Below are 18,202 nucleotides of genomic sequence, written 5' to 3'. Positions count from 1 at the left end.
AGAGACGGATGGGGATGGGGATGGGAACGGGGGGCCGTTACGCGTAGTTTGGCGGCACCGTGTTATGGAATAGTCCTAGGAGAGAGGGTCAAGTACGAATAGCGTAGACTGGGTAGTGGGTGTAAACGGCAGAGCAGTGAATGGATACGTAAGTTGGCGAGGTACAACGGGAGGTAGGGTGAGCTCAGGGAAAAAGGGGGGAACGAGAAAGACAGGGTGCGTATTGTCAGGTACCTTGCCTACCTTGGCCTTATTTTTTTTTCTGGAGAGAGTCTCTGATGATAGACATGGGAAGTGGATGAGATGTTCCACTGCTGCAAGGGAAGTCCTGGAAGTGCTTCTCTTGTTCGAACAGATCCGTCTTTGTCGTCTTCTCCATCAGCCGGCCGGCCGGCTCCTTTTTTTTTTTTTTTTTTTTGAGAAAGAGTGAGAGAGAGAGAGAAAAAAGAATAAGTGGGGATTTACACGCAGTTCTTCGGCTCCACACATGCTGCTCCATGCTCTGCTTCATGGACTACCCAAGCGTCCCTTGACTGGAAAAGGTACGTACCCTCTCAATGTACCGCCGTACCTCCCTTTGTGCGCACACACACACACACACACAAAGACATACATTGGGAGGACCTTGGGACTCAAGGGCCAGCCTTAGTGTGGTATTTTTTTTTTAGGGGTGATTCGACTGAGGGATGACGTTTTTTGCGAATGGAGTGGGGACCGGCAGACATGGAGGGACACGCACTAGAGAGGGAAAGGGAGAGGGAGAGGGGAATCATAGGACCAGAGATCAGAGGACCAGAGGGCGTAAAAGAATGGGAACGAAACACAAGACGTGAACGAGAGGCGAAAGGGGGGGAGGGGCGGCAGTGGCCATTTGGATCGGCAGGCAAAGACGATGTGACCGTTTGAGGCTTCGATTCCACCATTCCTCGGTGGTGGTAAGCAATGTATTGCAGTACGGATAGTAGTCGGACTCTCAGGACTCCAAGCCCCTCATCTCCAAACCCAGGTTCACTCTGCCTAGTCTGCACTAGTACGGAAACATGGCGGGGGGAGGAAAGGAGAGAAGCATCTCCAACTCCCGGGCGCTGGCGATGGCGAGCTAGGCACCCGGCAGTGCCGTGCAATTGCGATGGGCCTGCCTTTGATTTCCCTCATAACGCACTTCGTATGCTGGAATTGGAAGAGGGGAACGAACCTCTCCTATTTCTCTCTCTCGCTCTCTCTTTCTCAGGTGAGTGTGGATGCCGTGTGCCACCACATCTAAATCTGTGGTTTCGTATATCCTCACTACTGAGCCGAATACATAAAACAAGAGGTCAGGCGATCCCCCATGACAGCGGAACCGGCCACTGCGCGATGCAAGCCAGGAAACAACGACCTTCGGGCAATTCTCTCTGTGCTTGCAGGTTCGGATATTCCAGACTCCCCCAGAGACCAGCTTTCGAGTTCGAGTCCCTCGGGTGCGACGCTGGCCAGGCTCTGCGCCGCAGCGGCGGCCTGCGATTGGGCACCGACCCCGAGAAACCGGAAACACGGGGTCTTGTCAGTGCCCTCCCCCTGGCCCAGTATCGCGTACCGTCGCAGCGAATGCCCGGTCTGCCGGCCGTAGGTGGGTGGTCTGGCAGTACAGCGTACCTACCGCAAGTACCTAGCTATCTGTAGTGTAGACGCAATTCAAGACGCGTGGGTGCGTGGTGCTGCGGACGAAACGGTGCGCATTGCATTGTATTACCGTTTGCTAGTTTGGCCACAGCAATAAATCATGTGCACACCTGAACGAACTGAGCACCTGCACATCCCGGAGCTGGCATTCAGGTTTCTGATGGTCGGTCCGCTTGCTTTTCTTAGGAAGTTGCGAACTGAGATTCTTAGGTAGCCAAGGCGGCACAAGTCCTGGGGGGACTTTTCCCCTCAATTGAGACGTCAATGCCAACAACATCCCTCACCCCTGACAAGACTCTCCCCTTGGCTGCTTGGACCCAAGAAATAGGCCCCCCGTTGGAGGTTGGCGTCAGCCCGCATTCGCATCAGCCACCCGTCATATTCAGACAATAAAGGGGGGGTATGTGAGGAGAAAGTAAAGAAAGTTGGAACGTCAACTCGTGCAATGGTTGATTGGAGGAGGGCAGCCGTTGGGAATGAGTTGCTGCGAGGTGCCTACTGTCGGTCGAGTTAGTGTGGCTGAGTTGGTTCCTTGTTGGGATCTGGAACAAGAATATGCAAATGTTTGAAGTCCGCAGCATCGAGACAGGTGGAAACAAGGGAAGACAGAGTGCTGGGCAGGTTAGGTAGGTAAGGCGAGCGAGCTGTGCTGTGCTGGCGGCAAGGCTTCGCGGGGGAGTGTCTCTTTCCAGCTGCAATTTGCATGGCTGACGAGGGCTGACTGTTCCTTCCTATCGTACTTGGGCATTCATTCGTTCATTTAATCGGTAAGGCAGTGCGGGGGGGAAAGAGTGTATAGAGGATGTGTACCAGGTACAGATACGTATCGCAACAATCATCTGACTCTGACACGCCTTTGTCTGCACGATGCTCTTGCCCGTCTCCTGCCACGTCCAACCCTGATGGCTCTAAAGTCATTCGATCAATTCAATCCTGCTTTCCCGGCGCTGAGGAACATGTTCGCACCGTCCGAAACTGTCTCCCGTCGCCGCCTCGTCCAATGTCGGCGACCCGGTGACGTGATCGGAAACAGGGCTCATCTCAACCTTTTCTTCTCGAAGCCGCAGCACAACCTTACCCATGCTGCATACCCCAAAAGAGCACTTTTTACGTATTTTGACACCAGCCATTGGACAATGTGCCGACCTCCTGCGATGCCGTCTCATCCTTGGCCAACAACAGAACGACGCAAGAAAAAAGGCCTTGGCCCGGTTTGTTGGTCAGTTCCTGCGGCAACGGGTACTTTTTGCCATGATTTTCCTGCTTTCGTTTTTCTTGTCCACCGGTCGCTAGCGTACTGGGCAACTCTGCCGTCGAGTCCGAGATGCGATCACGACGACGACGACGACGCAGACGACGCAGACGACGACGACAAACCGCCCGGTCCCCGGAACACTTTCTCCAATGTCGCTTCCTATCCACTTTCCACCTCGACCAGAAAACCAACACTCCGCTCCCCAGCCACGAAATACGAAAGCGCCCGGGTTGTTGTGTCGACAAAGGAAAACCGTATCCGCCACGTCCCGTGTCCTCCGTGGACCTCGTGTGTTACCAGCCCCCTGAGTACGGATTAATATGCCTTTTACTCAATCCGGACACAAGGTTGGGTTTCCCAACAGGGTGGCCCAGGATGGAGATGGAAGCACAACGCGCGCCTAAACCTTGCAGAGAGCTACGAACAATGCCCATTCATGCTTCAATACTGGAATGTCAACGTCGCACACCACACGACAGGACAGAGGCGGACGCGAGAAAAAGCTTTTGGGTAAAAATAGCTCCGCGGCGCCTCCCTTCCCCAGCGCGCCCCGTCCCACACACACACACACACACACACATACACACACACACCATATCGCACTCATTCCATCCATTCCGTCTATTCCACCCACCACCACCAACACCACCACCCACTCCGAAAGGCACCGCGGCAAAATCCGCCCGCTTTCCGTTCATCCTCCCACCGCCCGCCCGCCCGCCCGCCTCACTCATTGTCGTCGTCCTCGTCGTCGGACAGACTTGACACAGCCACCTCTGTGGCCCCCTCCAGCACGATTCGCCATCGAGCTATGTATCATCTATCCGGCCGTTCACCGTTGGCGTCTCGCCATTTGCCAACGTGCTCTCGCCAGCTGACGCCCCTCTAACCGTCTCCTAGTCTGCTCTCTGCTTAGCTTAGTCTGCTCCTCGCATTTGCACTGATCCAAAGGGTCCTTGCTATTGTTTCTAGCGCCGATCTCGACATTCTTTGGCCCTCTCCTGACCACCCCTTTGTCCTACCGCACCCGTGCCTTGACCGTAGCCTGTCCGCCCTCATCCTACCGCCGTTAAGACATAATCCTGCCCGCCGTCACTTGATGACCGGGAGCCCCAGGCAGGAGGCCGCTGAATCATGGCATATGGCATGTGGCATGTGGCATGCTGCATGCCTGCCCCCCTTCTGATGAGGCTCCGGATCTGAGCCCCCAAATCCGACTTGACGCCCGATCGTTCATCCAAATCTTCAATGCGACGCCGCACTTCTAGACCCTCATCTCACTCCGCAAAAGTGGACGGATAGTCAAGGGGAGACCCTTCAGATTTTCCAATCCTGGGATCAAGATTGCAGCACCATCCCCACTCTCCCGGCCGCCCGTGGTCGTCGTCGCCACCCCCCGTGGTCGGAGCTCGGTTTCTGTGAATTAATCCTAACCTGAAAGTCCTGACGACCGGGCCCGCTGACGACTTCGGTTGCGTCGTCTTTGCAGGGCTGAGCCGATCAACGGGGGGAAGGGGTCTGGCTCTCGCAATGTTGGCCTTGGACCTTGGCCCTTGGACCGTGGGCTTTGAAGCTTGACCGACCTTTCATCTGTTTGTTGAACGCTCAGACACATCGCATCGAAGTTCAGTCCAAGTAAAGAGTAAACCTTTGCGATCGTCCCCTCTCCTCTCCTTCCCCCCCCCCCTGGCCACGGCCAAGAGGTCCGATCAAGGCCGTGCCTGCCTGCGGCCGGTGGGACTATCCCGTTGAATCTTTCTCGGTTCCGGACCACATGAGTACTCGGTCTGGAGAAGTACCCGGCTTGGCTGGCTGATGATAGATTGCGCGCCGTCCCTCAGGTTGTGTTTGCGATGACCTGTGACCTGTGATCTTTGACCTGGACGAGAGCACCTGGGATCGTCGCTGGAGTTTGTTTTCTGTGGGTGTAGGTGACCCTTCCCCCCGGACGATTAGAACACATTGGACTAAACCTGCGATGAAGCGAGCCGTGCTCTTTCGGACGATTAGGCCTCTTGGTACTAAAGAAGTCCGTTAGACGAGATGTTCTAGCTGGTCTCAAGATTAAGTGTCATTAGGAGATTAGTCCTTATTGTCTTTAGGTGATAATAATACTGCTGGTCTTCTTAAATAAACAGCCAATCTAGTCTAGTTATTTTAGAAGTAGAAAGAAGTTTATCCTACTGTATATACTGCAATTGTTCTAGAAAACAACTAATCTTCTCCTTTATCCTTTCTATCTTAGGCAAGCCCTAGGTTTAGAGTAACATTTCATCTGACTTGTTCTTTGGGATAGATCTTGTCAGGAATTGTAAAGTCTGATAGCGAAGGCAAGCATCTCATTATTGTGTGTCTGTATGTGACTGCGACCCTATCCCGCCCTCTTTGGCCAAGTCTATCAAAATGCGTCAAAAAGAGAAGAAGTACAAAACCTAGCGCATCCTCCCTCTATTATGATGCCCATCGAAACCTTTATGTCCCTTCTGTTGGGGATGAGTCCCGGAATGGTCAGACAGCCTGGAATTGCTCCTCCGTCCGCTGGTTGATTCTCTCTTGCTGTCGTTTTTGATGATGTCTGACCAGACTCATCGACGTAATCTTCCTCCATGGAATCATTGCGGCCTTGGTTGTTCTTCTACTGTCGGTATCACAGGGTCACTCGAGTGAACGAACAGTCTCAATATCGTGAGGTTATTCGTGGATTGCTGGGTGTGTAGAAGGAAGGGTCTAACTGAAGGGCAGCAATCGGCGAAGGCCGTGATGTGGCTGGCCAGACGGACCTACTCTGACGGAGATGGATCCGTGTGATCTGATTGACCCTGCCAGGCCGCCTTCTTCAATTTCCCATCGATAATCCGATCGGCATTTCAACATCTACTTCTCCTTCTTGTTTTCCGGTCTGTTTTCGTCTTGTGCGTCGGTGTCGAAGTCTCGATTCCGTTTCTCTCGTTGGTTTGCCATTGCCCTTTCTCTCTCGTCCACTTTCCTCTCTCTCTTTTCTAACTCCTCTCTTCTCTTCGCCAAATCTTCCTCCGCCTTCTTCTTCTCGGCCTCTTCGTCCGCCATTTTCTTGGCCTCCTCATGAGCTCCCTGAGCAGCCGATCTAGAGACACTTTCATCGCCCTTCTCTCTGTTCTTGGCGACATCTTGATTCTTCTGATCCTTCTTGAGGGCCCTTTTCTTCTTTTCTTCTTCTGTTTTCTTCTTTGCATCTTCCTTCGCTTTGACGTAATCGATGGCTTCGTCTCGATCGTATGTTTTCCCGTGATAGTTGACACCTCTTAGGTTCTGCGCAACCATGAACGCCTTCTCGACCTCGGCATAAATGGGTCGAGGCCGCGTAGCCAATCGTAAAATCGTCTCGAATTTCTTGATTTGCTCTCCGTTTCGGTATTCCACTTCCCAAGACGTAGGAATTGTGCCCCCAGTCATACAGAATGCCGCCCATACGTTCTTCACTGTGGCTCGATCTAGGGGCCCGGCGAATGAGGTCATGGCGCCGCAGACCTTTTGGTTGGGGATGTGGTCGGCGACAAAAGCGATAATGCGCCTCCATGGGCTGGTGTACTCGGTCAGGGTTGATGGCTCCAGCATATCATCCCCAGACCAGGCTCAGCGGCTAAGCTCCGAAAGAATCAGCTGGCGGACACCTGCATAGGGGGTGACAGCGTGGTTTTTCGAGCGAGAAGCAGTGAAAGACATGTTCTCGTGACATCTGGTGATAAGCGTCGTTTGAGAACCGGGGTTTCGAGGATTTCATAGATCTCGTTTCGATAATGTCATGGGCTTCGTTTCGAAGATCCGACGACTACAACTTGCCGTCAGGATCTTTAGATAGTGTCATCCAACGAGAGAGTCGGTCGTCTGGAAGTCCCGGTCGTTAGTCTGTTCTTTGAAGCGTTCAATCGTCTTGGCCGTCTCATACCGTTGCCTGGCCGTCCGCTCCAGCTTCTTTTATCGTCTGAAGCCGCTCCTTGACGACTTCATCCCATTCCTCATTTATCTCATCCAGCTCGATGCGATATCGTCCTGCCTCTTGTTCATGTCATGACTCATCCCGAAAGAAGTCAACATGCGTAAGTAGCTGAAGCGGTTTGTATCTCATCCTGTATTCAAAACAAGGTAGACCTAGGTGGGACTGACGTATAAATATGGGTTGTTTTGTTGGAGCCGTAGGACCGGAGATCGTGGATGTGCAGACACTGGGAGGTCCCACTCGTCCAGTTCGACACCTTCTTCCAGTTCTTCTCAACGGAGCTTGAAAGGAATGACGGCAGGAGAGCGAGGGGCAGCAAGAAAATTGTTGGAACAGAGACGTGCCATCATGGGCGAATTGGGTTGGTCTTAGATGATGGCGATGCGGCTGGAAGGTTGGGGGACGGCCGCCCGTCGACAGAAAAAGCGCCTTGCAACCATCACCTCCCCTCATTTGAGGCAGGAAGGAGTCGGGAACTGATATCAGTAGGACTGGAAGAAAGCTAGCCAGTTTCATCGAGGAAGGGATGGTTGGTTCGAAATGACGGATGAAAGGTTGCCCGAAATGAGGGAGAAGAGTTGAGTTGAAGTGAGGACAATGGGGTCTGGGCGGCCTAAGTGTTGCTTCCTACGTTTGTCGAGCTGTAGAAAAGGAGCGGTGGTGCAAAATTGGTGAGATAGTGATGGTAAAGTGACTGAGATAATAGGAAGAAAAGTTGGTTCAGGTCGATGAAGTAAGGCAAATGAGGGAGAGGAAGTGAGGAAAGGTAAGTGAGGAAAGGTAAGTGAGGAAAGGTAAGTGAGGAAAGGTAAGTGAGGAAAGGTAAGTGAGGAAAGGTAAGTGAGGAAAGGTAAGTGAGGAAAGGTAAGTGAGGAAAGGTAAGTGAGGAAAGGTAAGTGAGGAAAGGTAAGTGAAATGAGGTAAGTGAGGCAAGTGAGTGAGGGTATGAAATTGACTGAATTGAAGGCTAGTGTGGGAAAGGAAAAGCAAGTGAGGAAAGGTAAGTGAAATGAGGCAAGTGAGTGAAGGCAAGTGAGAAGGCAAGTAGGGTGGTAAGGGAGGTTTATATACGGAAGGTATGCAAGCCTAAATGACCTTTATAAGTTTTCTGGAAGCTGACATTACGGCAAAAGCAAAGCAATATAGCTGCTACAGTTAGCAAATTTAGGTGTAGGCAGGCGCTTTCTTTGTTGTTTATCCTACCTGCCTACCTGTACAATCGTTTGTAGAAGAGCGTCACTTTGTTGTGCCTTCCTTTGCGATTTGCAATGTAGTCATCTTTAACTGAATGTCTGACTGCTGACTGTTTGCCCTTTCCTTCCCTTCCACTCTCCTTCCTGATCAGGTGTTTCCTCATTCCATGCTTGCTCCAGTCCTTTCCCCTTTCTTCCAAAATGTTCCTTCGTATCAGTTGGCTCCTTCCTCCTTTCTTCAAGGCAGTTTGTGTTTCCACATCACTCTCCAACCTGGGTACCATCTTTTGTTTTCATCTTTCGTTTTCACATCACCTTCATGACTCAAACCCGTCAACTCTGACAGTGACATCAGGATCGATCTAGAGTGGCGCCACGGCCTACAAGCACAGTTCCGGCAACTCCTTCTCAAGAGCTTCGCCGTCATACCCCTCTAAGCCGTCAGCCGAGAGACCAGGGCATCGCGATGACCTCCAGGCCACCGATGCTCTGGTAGTCTATCTGCCTCTCGAGACAAAATCCAGCGACATGACCCACACGCGTGTCGACAAGGCAATGGACGCAATGGCGGCCAACCGTCAGGCCATTCTACTTGGAACAGAACAGGATAGGAAGAGCCTTCAGCCAACCTATTCATCCCCGGGTGACAACAGTCATTCTTCGATTACCCAGCATCAGTTCAATCGCTACATGCAGGACATCAAACAGAAATCGTAAGTCATCCTTTTACCTCTGTTTCTACTCCTTCCTCTTCTTCTACGTAACAGTGGTGCTGATTACGTGTAGCGTGGGAGAGTTACCGACTGTCGAGGATGTAGAAGACTTCTTCTGGATCATCCAAAAATACTCGGGAGACGGAAAACGCCCCGTATCATTTTCTCAATACAATAGGAAGACCTTCCCAGGGTGCTTGGTCTTTCCAGGGTACTTGGCCTTTCCAGGGTTGGCAAAAGGAATTCGTTTGGAGTCTGCATGACGGTGAACGACTCGGTATGTTTCCCTCGTTGACGGCACCTCTGTGTTTTACTGACGCCATGAAGACAGCGTTTTCCAACCGCTTTTGGAAAGGAGAGCTCTCACTACAGACCCAAAGATCCAGCGCCAATGGATCAAAGGCGCCTTGGTACACAAAATGCTCACCGCGATGGTGACTGAGGGCCTGCAACAGGGTACGAGCTCCTGGGACGTTCTCGAGTCCCGGGTTCTTTCAATCGCATGTATACATTCGCCAGTCGGGCCGGCGACATCACTGTCTCCAGTGGCTACGACGATTCTTTCTGTCTTGCATGGAAAGCCCTCCGCGTCCGATTGAACACCCTGCCGAGTGGGGATGAGAAATGGACGATGCAGGTAACAATCCGTTATGCCAAAGGCTACACGTATGTTCTCTCTCGCATTGTCGAACCGGTGGGATGGGTTGGGAATACAGATGTAATAAGGTTGTTGGTATCACAGGTGAGTGAAGATGTATTTTAGTTGCCATGGCCGTGTTAATGGCGCATTTCGAAAGGGAAATAATGGTTCATGGGATTGAGTGCGGGATGTGCGCTAAACTTGTGTGTTCACACTGTGTGACTTTGCAGGCGTCACACTTTGCCCTCACTACTTAGAAGGACAAGGAGCTTACTGTGTCTAAAAGATGTATTTTGGCCGGCGCAGTCTTCTGGCAGGGTAAAGCAGCTGTGATGCCATTAATAACAACTGATACCTAAGGAAAGGAAGACAGAGAGCAACGGGACCCCCCTCTGTAGCAGTAGTCTACATAAGCAAAGTGAGTGCACTAGGTGCTAGCTGCCGGCTGCACCCCTGGCAGGGACTCAGTTCATGCAAATGTCGCCAATCCCGCTTCACGCGTCTATCAGCGGCTAGGAAAGCTGGCTTATTCCAACAATGATGGATCCTGCTTTTACTAGAGTTGGTATCCACTTCAACACTCGTTTTCATGCCTTTTTTTATGGTGTACTCTGATCCGGTCCCTGGGATGATTATGCATAACCGCTAGAATGTCAACCTCTATCAAGCATGTCTTGGGATGATTTGGCCATCTAATGAAGTCCTGTGTCGCTCGCTAATCAAGCGGACATGGTTCCCACTAATACCGAGTCGGACGGAGCTCCGTGCCCCGTATATTCGGCCCCGTATATTCGGCCCTGTGTTTGCTAACGCTAGCCAACGAAGATTGTAGTATCACAAGACTAAAAGGGTCGAACAGTCGCAAAGGTGTAAGATACTGTTCACCGATTGACTGCACGTTTAGGCACACATGTAACAAAGTGTATATACATTCTCCATGATAGTCTTCATCCAGCATAGATCGACCCTCGAGACACTTGATTGCACCTGTTGCTGCTGCTTTCTTTACCTGCTATTGCTATAACTTCCTTGCTCAATCTCTGTTATTAATTTTTTACATTTTATAGAAGCGCAGCTCGGAGACCTCACTGTGTATATGTGTCAAAGGTGCTATAAATTTTGGAGAGGCCAGTATGGTGGATAGGTGTAAGTAGGTGACTGCATTCAAGTTCAGCCCTCTTTCTTCTAGATCAGTGAGAGAAAAACTCTTATGTAAGCAGGTAGAGAAAAACAGGGGCCCTACGAAGTTGGGATTTGTGACATGGCGAGCTTAGAAACCATTGCAGCCCATCTTGCTGCCAGACCAGAACGGCTACCAGGAAGGTCTGTGTCATAAAACGCCGGGAAAGACTTTGCATGTTCCAGCTGTAAATTTCCACCATGAGATGGGGTTTCCATTCACTGGATTCCTGTCGGAAGTGTTGGGCGGAATGTAAAGATGACACTAGTCCGCTGCTGCCTTCAATGTCTGCCTACCTGACAACGCAAGACATCCTAATCACGAAAAAACACTAGAACCCTTTGCAGTAACTTTGGACACAGCTGCGACATTTAATTATAAAAGTCTTCAACTAACAGGTAGGACAGCAGGAGCAAACTGTACAATTTGTGCAATCATTTGTTAGCCCAAATGGCTGCTTGGGATACCTACTTGTGGATCTCTGTTAGGCAGCCCTTACGAGCGGGCCTCAGCCACGGAAACCGTGACTCAGGAAAACTGCACGGCCGTTCTCAGTCGCTCCAATGTCCTCATTTTCATTTGTCCAGTTATGTCTCGAAAACGTTGTGCGCCAATTCGTGGAAGCACTTGTGCTTGTCTGCTTGTTTGAGGATGATCGTGTGGGTCTGGAGAATCTTGCGACCGCAGGCTCGGCTTGGGTTGCCCTCACTGCTGCCAGTCAGCGCTGTCGCTGGGCATCGTCTTGCTAGCTTCCGTTCTGGGTTTCCCGGAGCTTGTGTTGTCCGTCGGGAGTGGAGCTCAATTGTGCGGTTGCGACCGGGCGGACGCCGGGCGGCCCGGCCCCGGGTGGGACTGATGCATCATCCCGTCAATTGTCGGCCAATGCCTGTCCAAAACACAACATGGACGAAAAACAACACGAAATCGAGTGAGATTGTGTTCTGTAACGAAAACTCATCTCACTAGGCGTCAGCATGAGTCGATCAGTCCTAGCATTAAAGGTACCGACCGAAAGTGCCTAACACTGATCGCAAGTCAGAAACCGCACTACCTGAATGCTCTTTAGGATCGTTCGGACGATCTAGATAATCTAGATGAGGGTGGGAACACGATGAAACTTCAGCCAGCCCTCGAGAAGAGCGTGTTGGCGACAAACTAAACTCCTATAACCACGGTGTAGATGGTTTCATCAGATGATATGACACGACAGATGGAATCCCGCGTCTACGTCTTAGCTTATCCCGTGTCGGTGAGCTCGGTGACTGAATGGTATCTGCTTTTCGCATCTATTCTGCATAGTTGCGATACTTCGCATAGCTGCATGATGGAGCAAAACATGTGGAGATGTTGGCTGGATTCATGGAACGCAAAAGAATCGGCTGTTTGACACAGCAGACTGCAGATTAGTGGAGCCTGAATCATCCACCGACCAATGAATGCTAGGTGTCAGCGCATCTGTCCGTCTCTGGTGGAAACATGAGGTAAGACCGCCGGAACAGTCCCAGACAAACAGGTGGCTTTCTGTGGTCCGGCGCCCCTATTGGACATGTCGGCGGCCAATTTCCGGTAGTATCCACACGGTCTAAGGTTTCCCCTTGCCAGAAATGACTCGTGTCCACCCCAATTCTGCCACTTTGGCTGATCCGCACCCTCGGACACCGCCCACCAGAAATCTATATAAACATCGATTCTTTCCGTCCTTTCAATGTTTTCTCTCTTCTTTTCCTTAGCTCTCTTTGTCCGTAAACCCCTACTCCTACCTTTTGACGATTCCTGCTAACTGATATAAATCAGGCCTTTTGGCTTAGATCAAGTGTAGTATCTGTTCTTTTCAGTTTAATCTCTGAAAGGTCTCTAAGGAGACCAATCGTGATTATTCCTATTTTTGGCTTCAGGGAAGAGCCCTCTGTGCTTGCACATGGCTCCTCCCACAGTGTCCCTGGTATTACACTGCCTCCAGGCGACGCGAACACATTTTTTCATCATATGCTCTGGTGTATCCAGGAATATGGAGAAGAAATTTCCAACACACGGGCCGTACCCCAACGCATTGGCCACCACCCCACCCTCGGTACCGGGCCGAAGGCACTAGTCCATCTTGGACGTCTTCAGCACAAACCAACACGTGACTCCACACTAACATTCCGGCAGTCACGCTCCAATGTGGTCCCTACCCACTACGACAAGGAGCAGATGGCGGGTTGCCATCTGGGAAGTTGAGGTGAAATCGGAGTTTCTCAATTCAATTGGGAACGGAAGGAGACATGACAACCTAGATTATCACCCACACCCCCATAGCCAACGTCGAGAACCTAGACACTACAACAACATCGTATTTTGCCCAATTTTGACCTGATCCCATCCCCAACTGTGCGGACCATTTCTCCCACTTGGAGTAGATGCGATGCTCTTGACACGCTTTACATCCTGCGTCAATAAAATGTCACCAGGCTCTGTCGACAACAAGGTTAAAGCGGTCCGGTTTCATTAAATTCGGACGGCTGACAAATATCGAATGATGGTGGCAATCACCTGGATGCAAGAACAGATGCTGAAGCGCGGATGAGATTACTCTTACAGTCTGGCCGAATTTGTTAAATCACAGGAAGCCGTTTTCCAAGTCAGAGATTCTATCCCAGCGTCATCTCGACAAGGTTCTTCTAACTCTGGACTTGAGAAACCGGCATCTGCGAAAAGAGCCCTCCAAGGACGAAGTTTAATACCAACAACAAGTTCGCCGCATCTCTTTTCTTCTTCAGCAACCTCGATCAGCTCTTGCCCATCATGTCTACCCCTAACCAAGTCAACAAGTATCGCTTGAACAAGTCGATTCCCCACAAGGTTCGCCCGTGGTGGTTTTCCTCGATCCCGCCTACGAAGCCCGACTCCAATAATCGTCTGTCGGAACGCCGCCTACTTGACTGCTGCCCAGCTGTGTCGGGCCATGAATTTCGAAAGCGAGGGCATTCCGTCCGACCAGTCGCTGCACTGCTCTCTACATGATGAGAGATGGGACTACCGACGTCTATTATTTGGTCGAGTGTCAAGTGGGACACACCGAATTAATCCCAAAGCCACCACAACTCACGGATGAGATCGCAAGAATGATGGCACAGGATGGCACGGGATGACACAGGACAACACACGGGATGAGAGTTTATTTGTACTCTGCCTTTCTACACTAACATTATCCGACTTGGCAAATTCCATCTCGACGCCGCATCATATCCGACCCGGTACAGGCACAACATTGTCAACCTTGATGGGCCAAGCTTCCAGAGCTCACGCCGACGAGCAACTTTCAGAAAAGTCGAAAGCCAATGAAACCACCCCCAACATGAACTGTATATCGCCCACCACAAGCCCTGAATCACGCGACTTTGAATGTCTTCTCATTCCATCCATACGCCCGCTTGAGCCGTCGCGCGTATATAAGCGTCCTGTACCCCTCGATCTGCGACTTGTGGGGCCGGTGGATGGTGAATGGCCTCTTCGCCGCCATCGTCTCGGGGGGCACGAAGGTGAAGACGGAGCCGTACTTGGGCAGGACGGAAAACCCGAGCTCCGCCATGGCGCCCTCGAAAGCCGCCCAGCTGACAGCGCCTCGTGACTTCGACTTGTCGAACAGGGTCCCGAAGACCTCGGCGGTCCCAGCGCTGACCTTGAAGGTCTGGGGCTCGACGGCGGGGTCTTCTGTCGCGTGCTCGGTTTGGGGGCCGATCTCGAAGGCGGACGAGTGAGACGGCCGTGTCTTTTCCTTCTGCTTGCGCTGTTCGACCAGGGTCTCGAGCGGCTCGGGGGCCGGGATAGGGAGCGGCGTCCAATCCTTCTCGCCCTGCTCGATCTTGGCCTTGTACTGGCTGTACTGGTCCTGGAGATCGGAGAAGCACTCGTCAACGAGATCCTGGTACAGGAAGCCGAGTCTTGCGCCGGCTTTGTCGACGATGAACTGGTCGAGAGTCTGGAGGGCGCCCTCAGTCATTCCCGGCTCCAGAAGTGTGTCGATCGGGGCTGCAAAGTCGCGGAGGTCGAGGTCCGTCTTGAGGTTGTTCAGTTCCGCCTCCAGCTCTTGAGATCTCGAAACAAACAGTTGGCCCTTTTTGCGTGATGGCGCTGGCATCGTGACGGTCCTGGGTAGATCCTGGACGAAAACGATCGCGATGGCCAGGTCACAGAGAGACTCGAACTCGCTCTCGTCCAGGTTCTCCCGCTCTGACGGGTGAGACTGATGAAGGTCGGCCAGCTTCTTCAACCATTCGACGGCCTTGGAAGCGGTAGTGTCTGGATGACAGAGACGGAGTACATAATGAAGCTGAGGGTTGCTCCTTGTCAAGTCGCCGGGGTTGCCCTTGAGCGTCACACGCGGGTTGCCGACGCTGTCGTAGGCGTTGGAGGTTCGCTTGTACCACTTCGACGCCGTTCTCGACTGGATGTGGCGCTTGAACAGGGCCTGGGCAGAGGTATACGCGAGCTGGCAGACATTCGATATCTCCTGCAGGAGAATGACCCGGTGCGCCTTGTCGTTACCCAGGCCGTCGAGGCGGTCCAAGAGCTGGCAGAGGTAGTTCCAGATGGCGGCTCCCTTGACGGCGCTGTGGACTGTGTTGAATACGGCGGCGCTGATGTACTTGTCGGTGTGGACGCCCATCCGGCGTCCCTTTTCGTCGGGCAGAAGCTCCGGTCGGCTAAAGAACCAGAAGTTGACGTCGTGGGCCAGGACGACCGGTTCCGAGTACAAGCTGAGGCGTTCCGTGATCGAAGCCGCCTGGTCCCGAGCGCTGGCGACAAGGCCGGGCAGGGATAGATTAGCGGGAGGGTCCTCGATGTTGAGCTTTGAGAAAGCGGTCGACGCCGTCGCATCCGACTTCGTGGGACGCTGTTTCTGGCTTCGCTCCTTGGAGCCCTGCTCGAGGATGTCCTCGATGAGAATGTTCAACGACTGCAACAGAGTGGTTTGCCGCTGTAGGACGAGATCGCCCATGGCCTGTGGAATGCAGACCTTGGCCGCCATAGCTGCGCCAAAGTCGCGGTACACTTGTTCGTGGTCCGAGACGATCCTCGTCGACAGGCCGTATTGCTCCCCGTCTATGAAAAAAGTCCAACAATCCTTGAAGGGGTTGACGTGACGGAGGCCTCTGGTGCGCATGCTTTCGTCAATGATGCCGTAGTCACCTTCGCCATCGTTGGGACCAGCGATGTACTGTTGCGCGAGCGAGCTTTTGGCCCGGTGCTCCAGCATGCTTAAGAGATGCTCAGGTCGCTCGGTGAGGTCGCGCAAGTTCCACTCGGAGACGATCTTGTACACGTTGCCCAAGGAAACATCTCGGGAATGCTTCAGTAGAACACCGTCCATCATGCCGGCTTTGACGCAGCTCGCCCGCTGTTTCTGGTTGAAACTCCTCCAGATGTCCTCGACAACGGCGCCGTGTCTCTTGTGCTTGCGGACGAGGTCGCCATGGAGATCCCTCACGACCTCGCTTATCGATGGCTCCTGCATTTTTGACTGTGTAGGAGTGAATCTTGTGTAGGTGTCTACAAGCAAGATGAGTTACTTTTGAGGAAGACAATCTTGCCCCCGCGCAGCACACGATTGGTTAAGAGAGTAAAGCGAGGAGAGGCGGTTGAGGGATGAAACAAACATTCGCCAAAAATCACGTCCTGTCTGCACCAGCCACAGCATCCAACTCTAGCCACGCTCGCCTCAAATGCATCCTTGTAACCAAGACACTTTGGAGCTGGTTACCTCCCCAATCCAGACTGGTTTCACCATCTCATAGGCCATGATGTAATTGGGGGGGGGGGCTGCAGCTCTATTTCGTTCGTATAGCCATATAATTCTCGAATAACGCGATTCTTGGAGAAGGCGGTAAGCTTTGAGATCAGTCACTGCACTGAGTCGTAAACCTAGCTGTGGTGAGCTGTTGTGAGAAGAGGTTCAAAGGCTCTAGATCTTCCCGGCGTCCATTCGAATGATTGCAAAGGGCTGACCCGCCTAGTCGTCATGTCACGCGCTTGCCGAGCTAACAAAGACCCTCCAACTAGCGAAATCCATAGGGCTGCTGGCAGCCGCGTCTTCGATGGAGCTGGTTGATATACACTTACCAACTCGAGTTTGGTACCAGAGAGCGCGGGCCTGGTTGCCGCTCCCTGCAAGTCAGGCTATAGACGTGAGCAACCTTCCAAAGAAAGGCGGCCCTGTTTGTTGGAGGACATATTCCCTACGGCGCAGTCACTTCGGGAATCAGCACTAATGCGAATCCTGCGACAGGGGCAAAGCCGACACAGGCCTGGTTCTTGTTTCTGCCCTATGCAAGGATTCTCTTTTCGATCCATGATCTACTCGTCATAGATTAACGGCTGCCTGCCTGGCTTGGCCCGAGTTAAAGCGCGACGAAATCCGGGGCTCCCCTTAGAGGCCACGTCGTAAGTCGTGGTAACAGCTTATCCAAGCGCTTCGGATGTCGTTCTTGAACAGTTCTCTCAACAGCTTGATGAGTTGCAGTTGAAGGGTCTCGGGCAGGCCTCCGACGCCCGGAGCAGTTCCCGATGGTCGCGCTGGGATTCTTGAAGGAGAGTGACTCGATACCATTGGGGTAAAGTGTGCCCTGAGAGAACCACCCAACTTTGCCGGCACTGGGCATGTTCTCTGCCAGCTTCTCGAAAAGGTCAATGAAGGTTCTGCTGGAACGTCTCTTATACCAACCTACTTGTTCGACTCATTGAGACGTGTGACTCCGTTGTCAACTAGGATAGCGTGGAAGCAGTTGCCAATCGTTTCCTTCATGGGTCTAGCAGCGACAGTAGAATCAAATCCTCCGCCGATAGCGCTAACAATGTAAACACAATCACTGACGAAGAGTGATGCAGACGATTTCCTCCTTGTTAGAGTCACTCTTCAACTAGTTAAGTTAAGGTCCTGCAGATGTCAACACTATAGTTGTAAAGTATCTTAGTGTCATTCAGCGTATACTTAAGCTCAGGGCACAACTGCACGCCGTATATCGTCTTCGTCTGATAAGCAATTCCAGCGCACTCGATTTTGTATACTTATGAGAACTATGAATCCTTTTTTATGTGACTTAAAAAGCTTATTAAAGTAAGATATATGGACATGGATTGTCTCTCCCGGGCTGGCAAAGAGGCAATCTGTGTAGTAGTTACCTAAGCTGTAGGTGGTGATGTTAGCACGACCGTATTCTCAGGCCGCTCTACAGGCGACATTGTCAGAGTAGAATCTCTAGGCAAGTTCCCAGCAACCGTAGCAGATACCCAGAACAAGAACGCAGAGCTCAGAAGCGAATAGATCGTAGACATATTGGGGTTTCCTGACAGTATAGTTCTCTTCGGCTTAAAGGGGGGAGAGGCTCCAGTTTCGACTCATGTTACCCCGAATGCGGCACTCACCACCCATGCGAGCCGCTGCCAGGCCTAGTGTGCTAGAGCCTAGCGGGGGAGGCGGTGCTGGTTTCCAAAGCCACGGGCTCATCTCTCCCCGAGTCCCCCATTCCTTAATTATTATACCCCCCAGCGCGCAGCGGAGCGATGATCCATTGCCTGTTTGTCTCATAACCCGGGAATTCGCG

The 18,202-nt window shown here is 52.1% G+C and overlaps 5 protein-coding genes across 5 annotated transcripts; 2 read left to right on the top strand and 3 right to left on the bottom strand.

Moving 5' to 3' along the window:
• Positions 1-1,356: 1,356 nt before the first annotated feature.
• On the top strand, positions 1,357-1,759 carry CH63R_00931 (uncharacterized protein; the record flags this gene model as incomplete). Its single annotated transcript, XM_018295906.1, has 2 exons — positions 1,357-1,609; positions 1,668-1,759. 2 exons carry the CDS (start codon positions 1,357-1,359, stop codon positions 1,757-1,759), a joined length of 345 nt encoding a protein of 114 aa, XP_018164268.1.
• Positions 1,760-5,791: 4,032 nt separating this feature from the next.
• CH63R_00930 (uncharacterized protein) lies at positions 5,792-6,511 on the bottom strand (the record flags this gene model as incomplete). The annotated part of the gene is made up of 1 exon (XM_018295905.1): positions 5,792-6,511. The coding sequence occupies one exon, from the start codon at positions 6,509-6,511 to the stop codon at positions 5,792-5,794; it is 720 nt and encodes a 239-aa protein (XP_018164267.1).
• A 1,776-nt stretch (positions 6,512-8,287) lies between these two features.
• CH63R_00929 (uncharacterized protein) lies at positions 8,288-9,398 on the top strand (the record flags this gene model as incomplete). The annotated part of the gene is made up of 5 exons (XM_018295904.1): positions 8,288-8,332; positions 8,453-8,799; positions 8,873-8,954; positions 9,010-9,076; positions 9,127-9,398. 5 exons carry the CDS (start codon positions 8,288-8,290, stop codon positions 9,396-9,398), a joined length of 813 nt encoding a protein of 270 aa, XP_018164266.1.
• Positions 9,399-13,989: 4,591 nt separating this feature from the next.
• Positions 13,990-16,116, bottom strand: CH63R_00928 (Ipa protein; the record flags this gene model as incomplete). The annotated part of the gene is made up of 1 exon (XM_018295903.1): positions 13,990-16,116. One exon carries the CDS (start codon positions 16,114-16,116, stop codon positions 13,990-13,992), a length of 2,127 nt encoding a protein of 708 aa, XP_018164265.1.
• An 883-nt stretch (positions 16,117-16,999) lies between these two features.
• CH63R_00927 (GMP synthase) lies at positions 17,000-17,403 on the bottom strand (the record flags this gene model as incomplete). Its single annotated transcript, XM_018295902.1, has 2 exons — positions 17,000-17,297; positions 17,327-17,403. 2 exons carry the CDS (start codon positions 17,401-17,403, stop codon positions 17,000-17,002), a joined length of 375 nt encoding a protein of 124 aa, XP_018164264.1.
• Positions 17,404-18,202: the final 799 nt, after the last annotated feature.

The sequence above is a fragment of the Colletotrichum higginsianum genome, chromosome 1, assembly GCF_001672515.1.
Source record: "Colletotrichum higginsianum IMI 349063 chromosome 1, whole genome shotgun sequence".
In the NCBI taxonomy this organism is placed as follows: Eukaryota; Fungi; Ascomycota; class Sordariomycetes; order Glomerellales; family Glomerellaceae; genus Colletotrichum; species Colletotrichum higginsianum.
The sequence above is the reverse complement of the archived record's forward strand: the minus strand, read 5'-3'. Positions and strand labels throughout refer to the sequence as shown.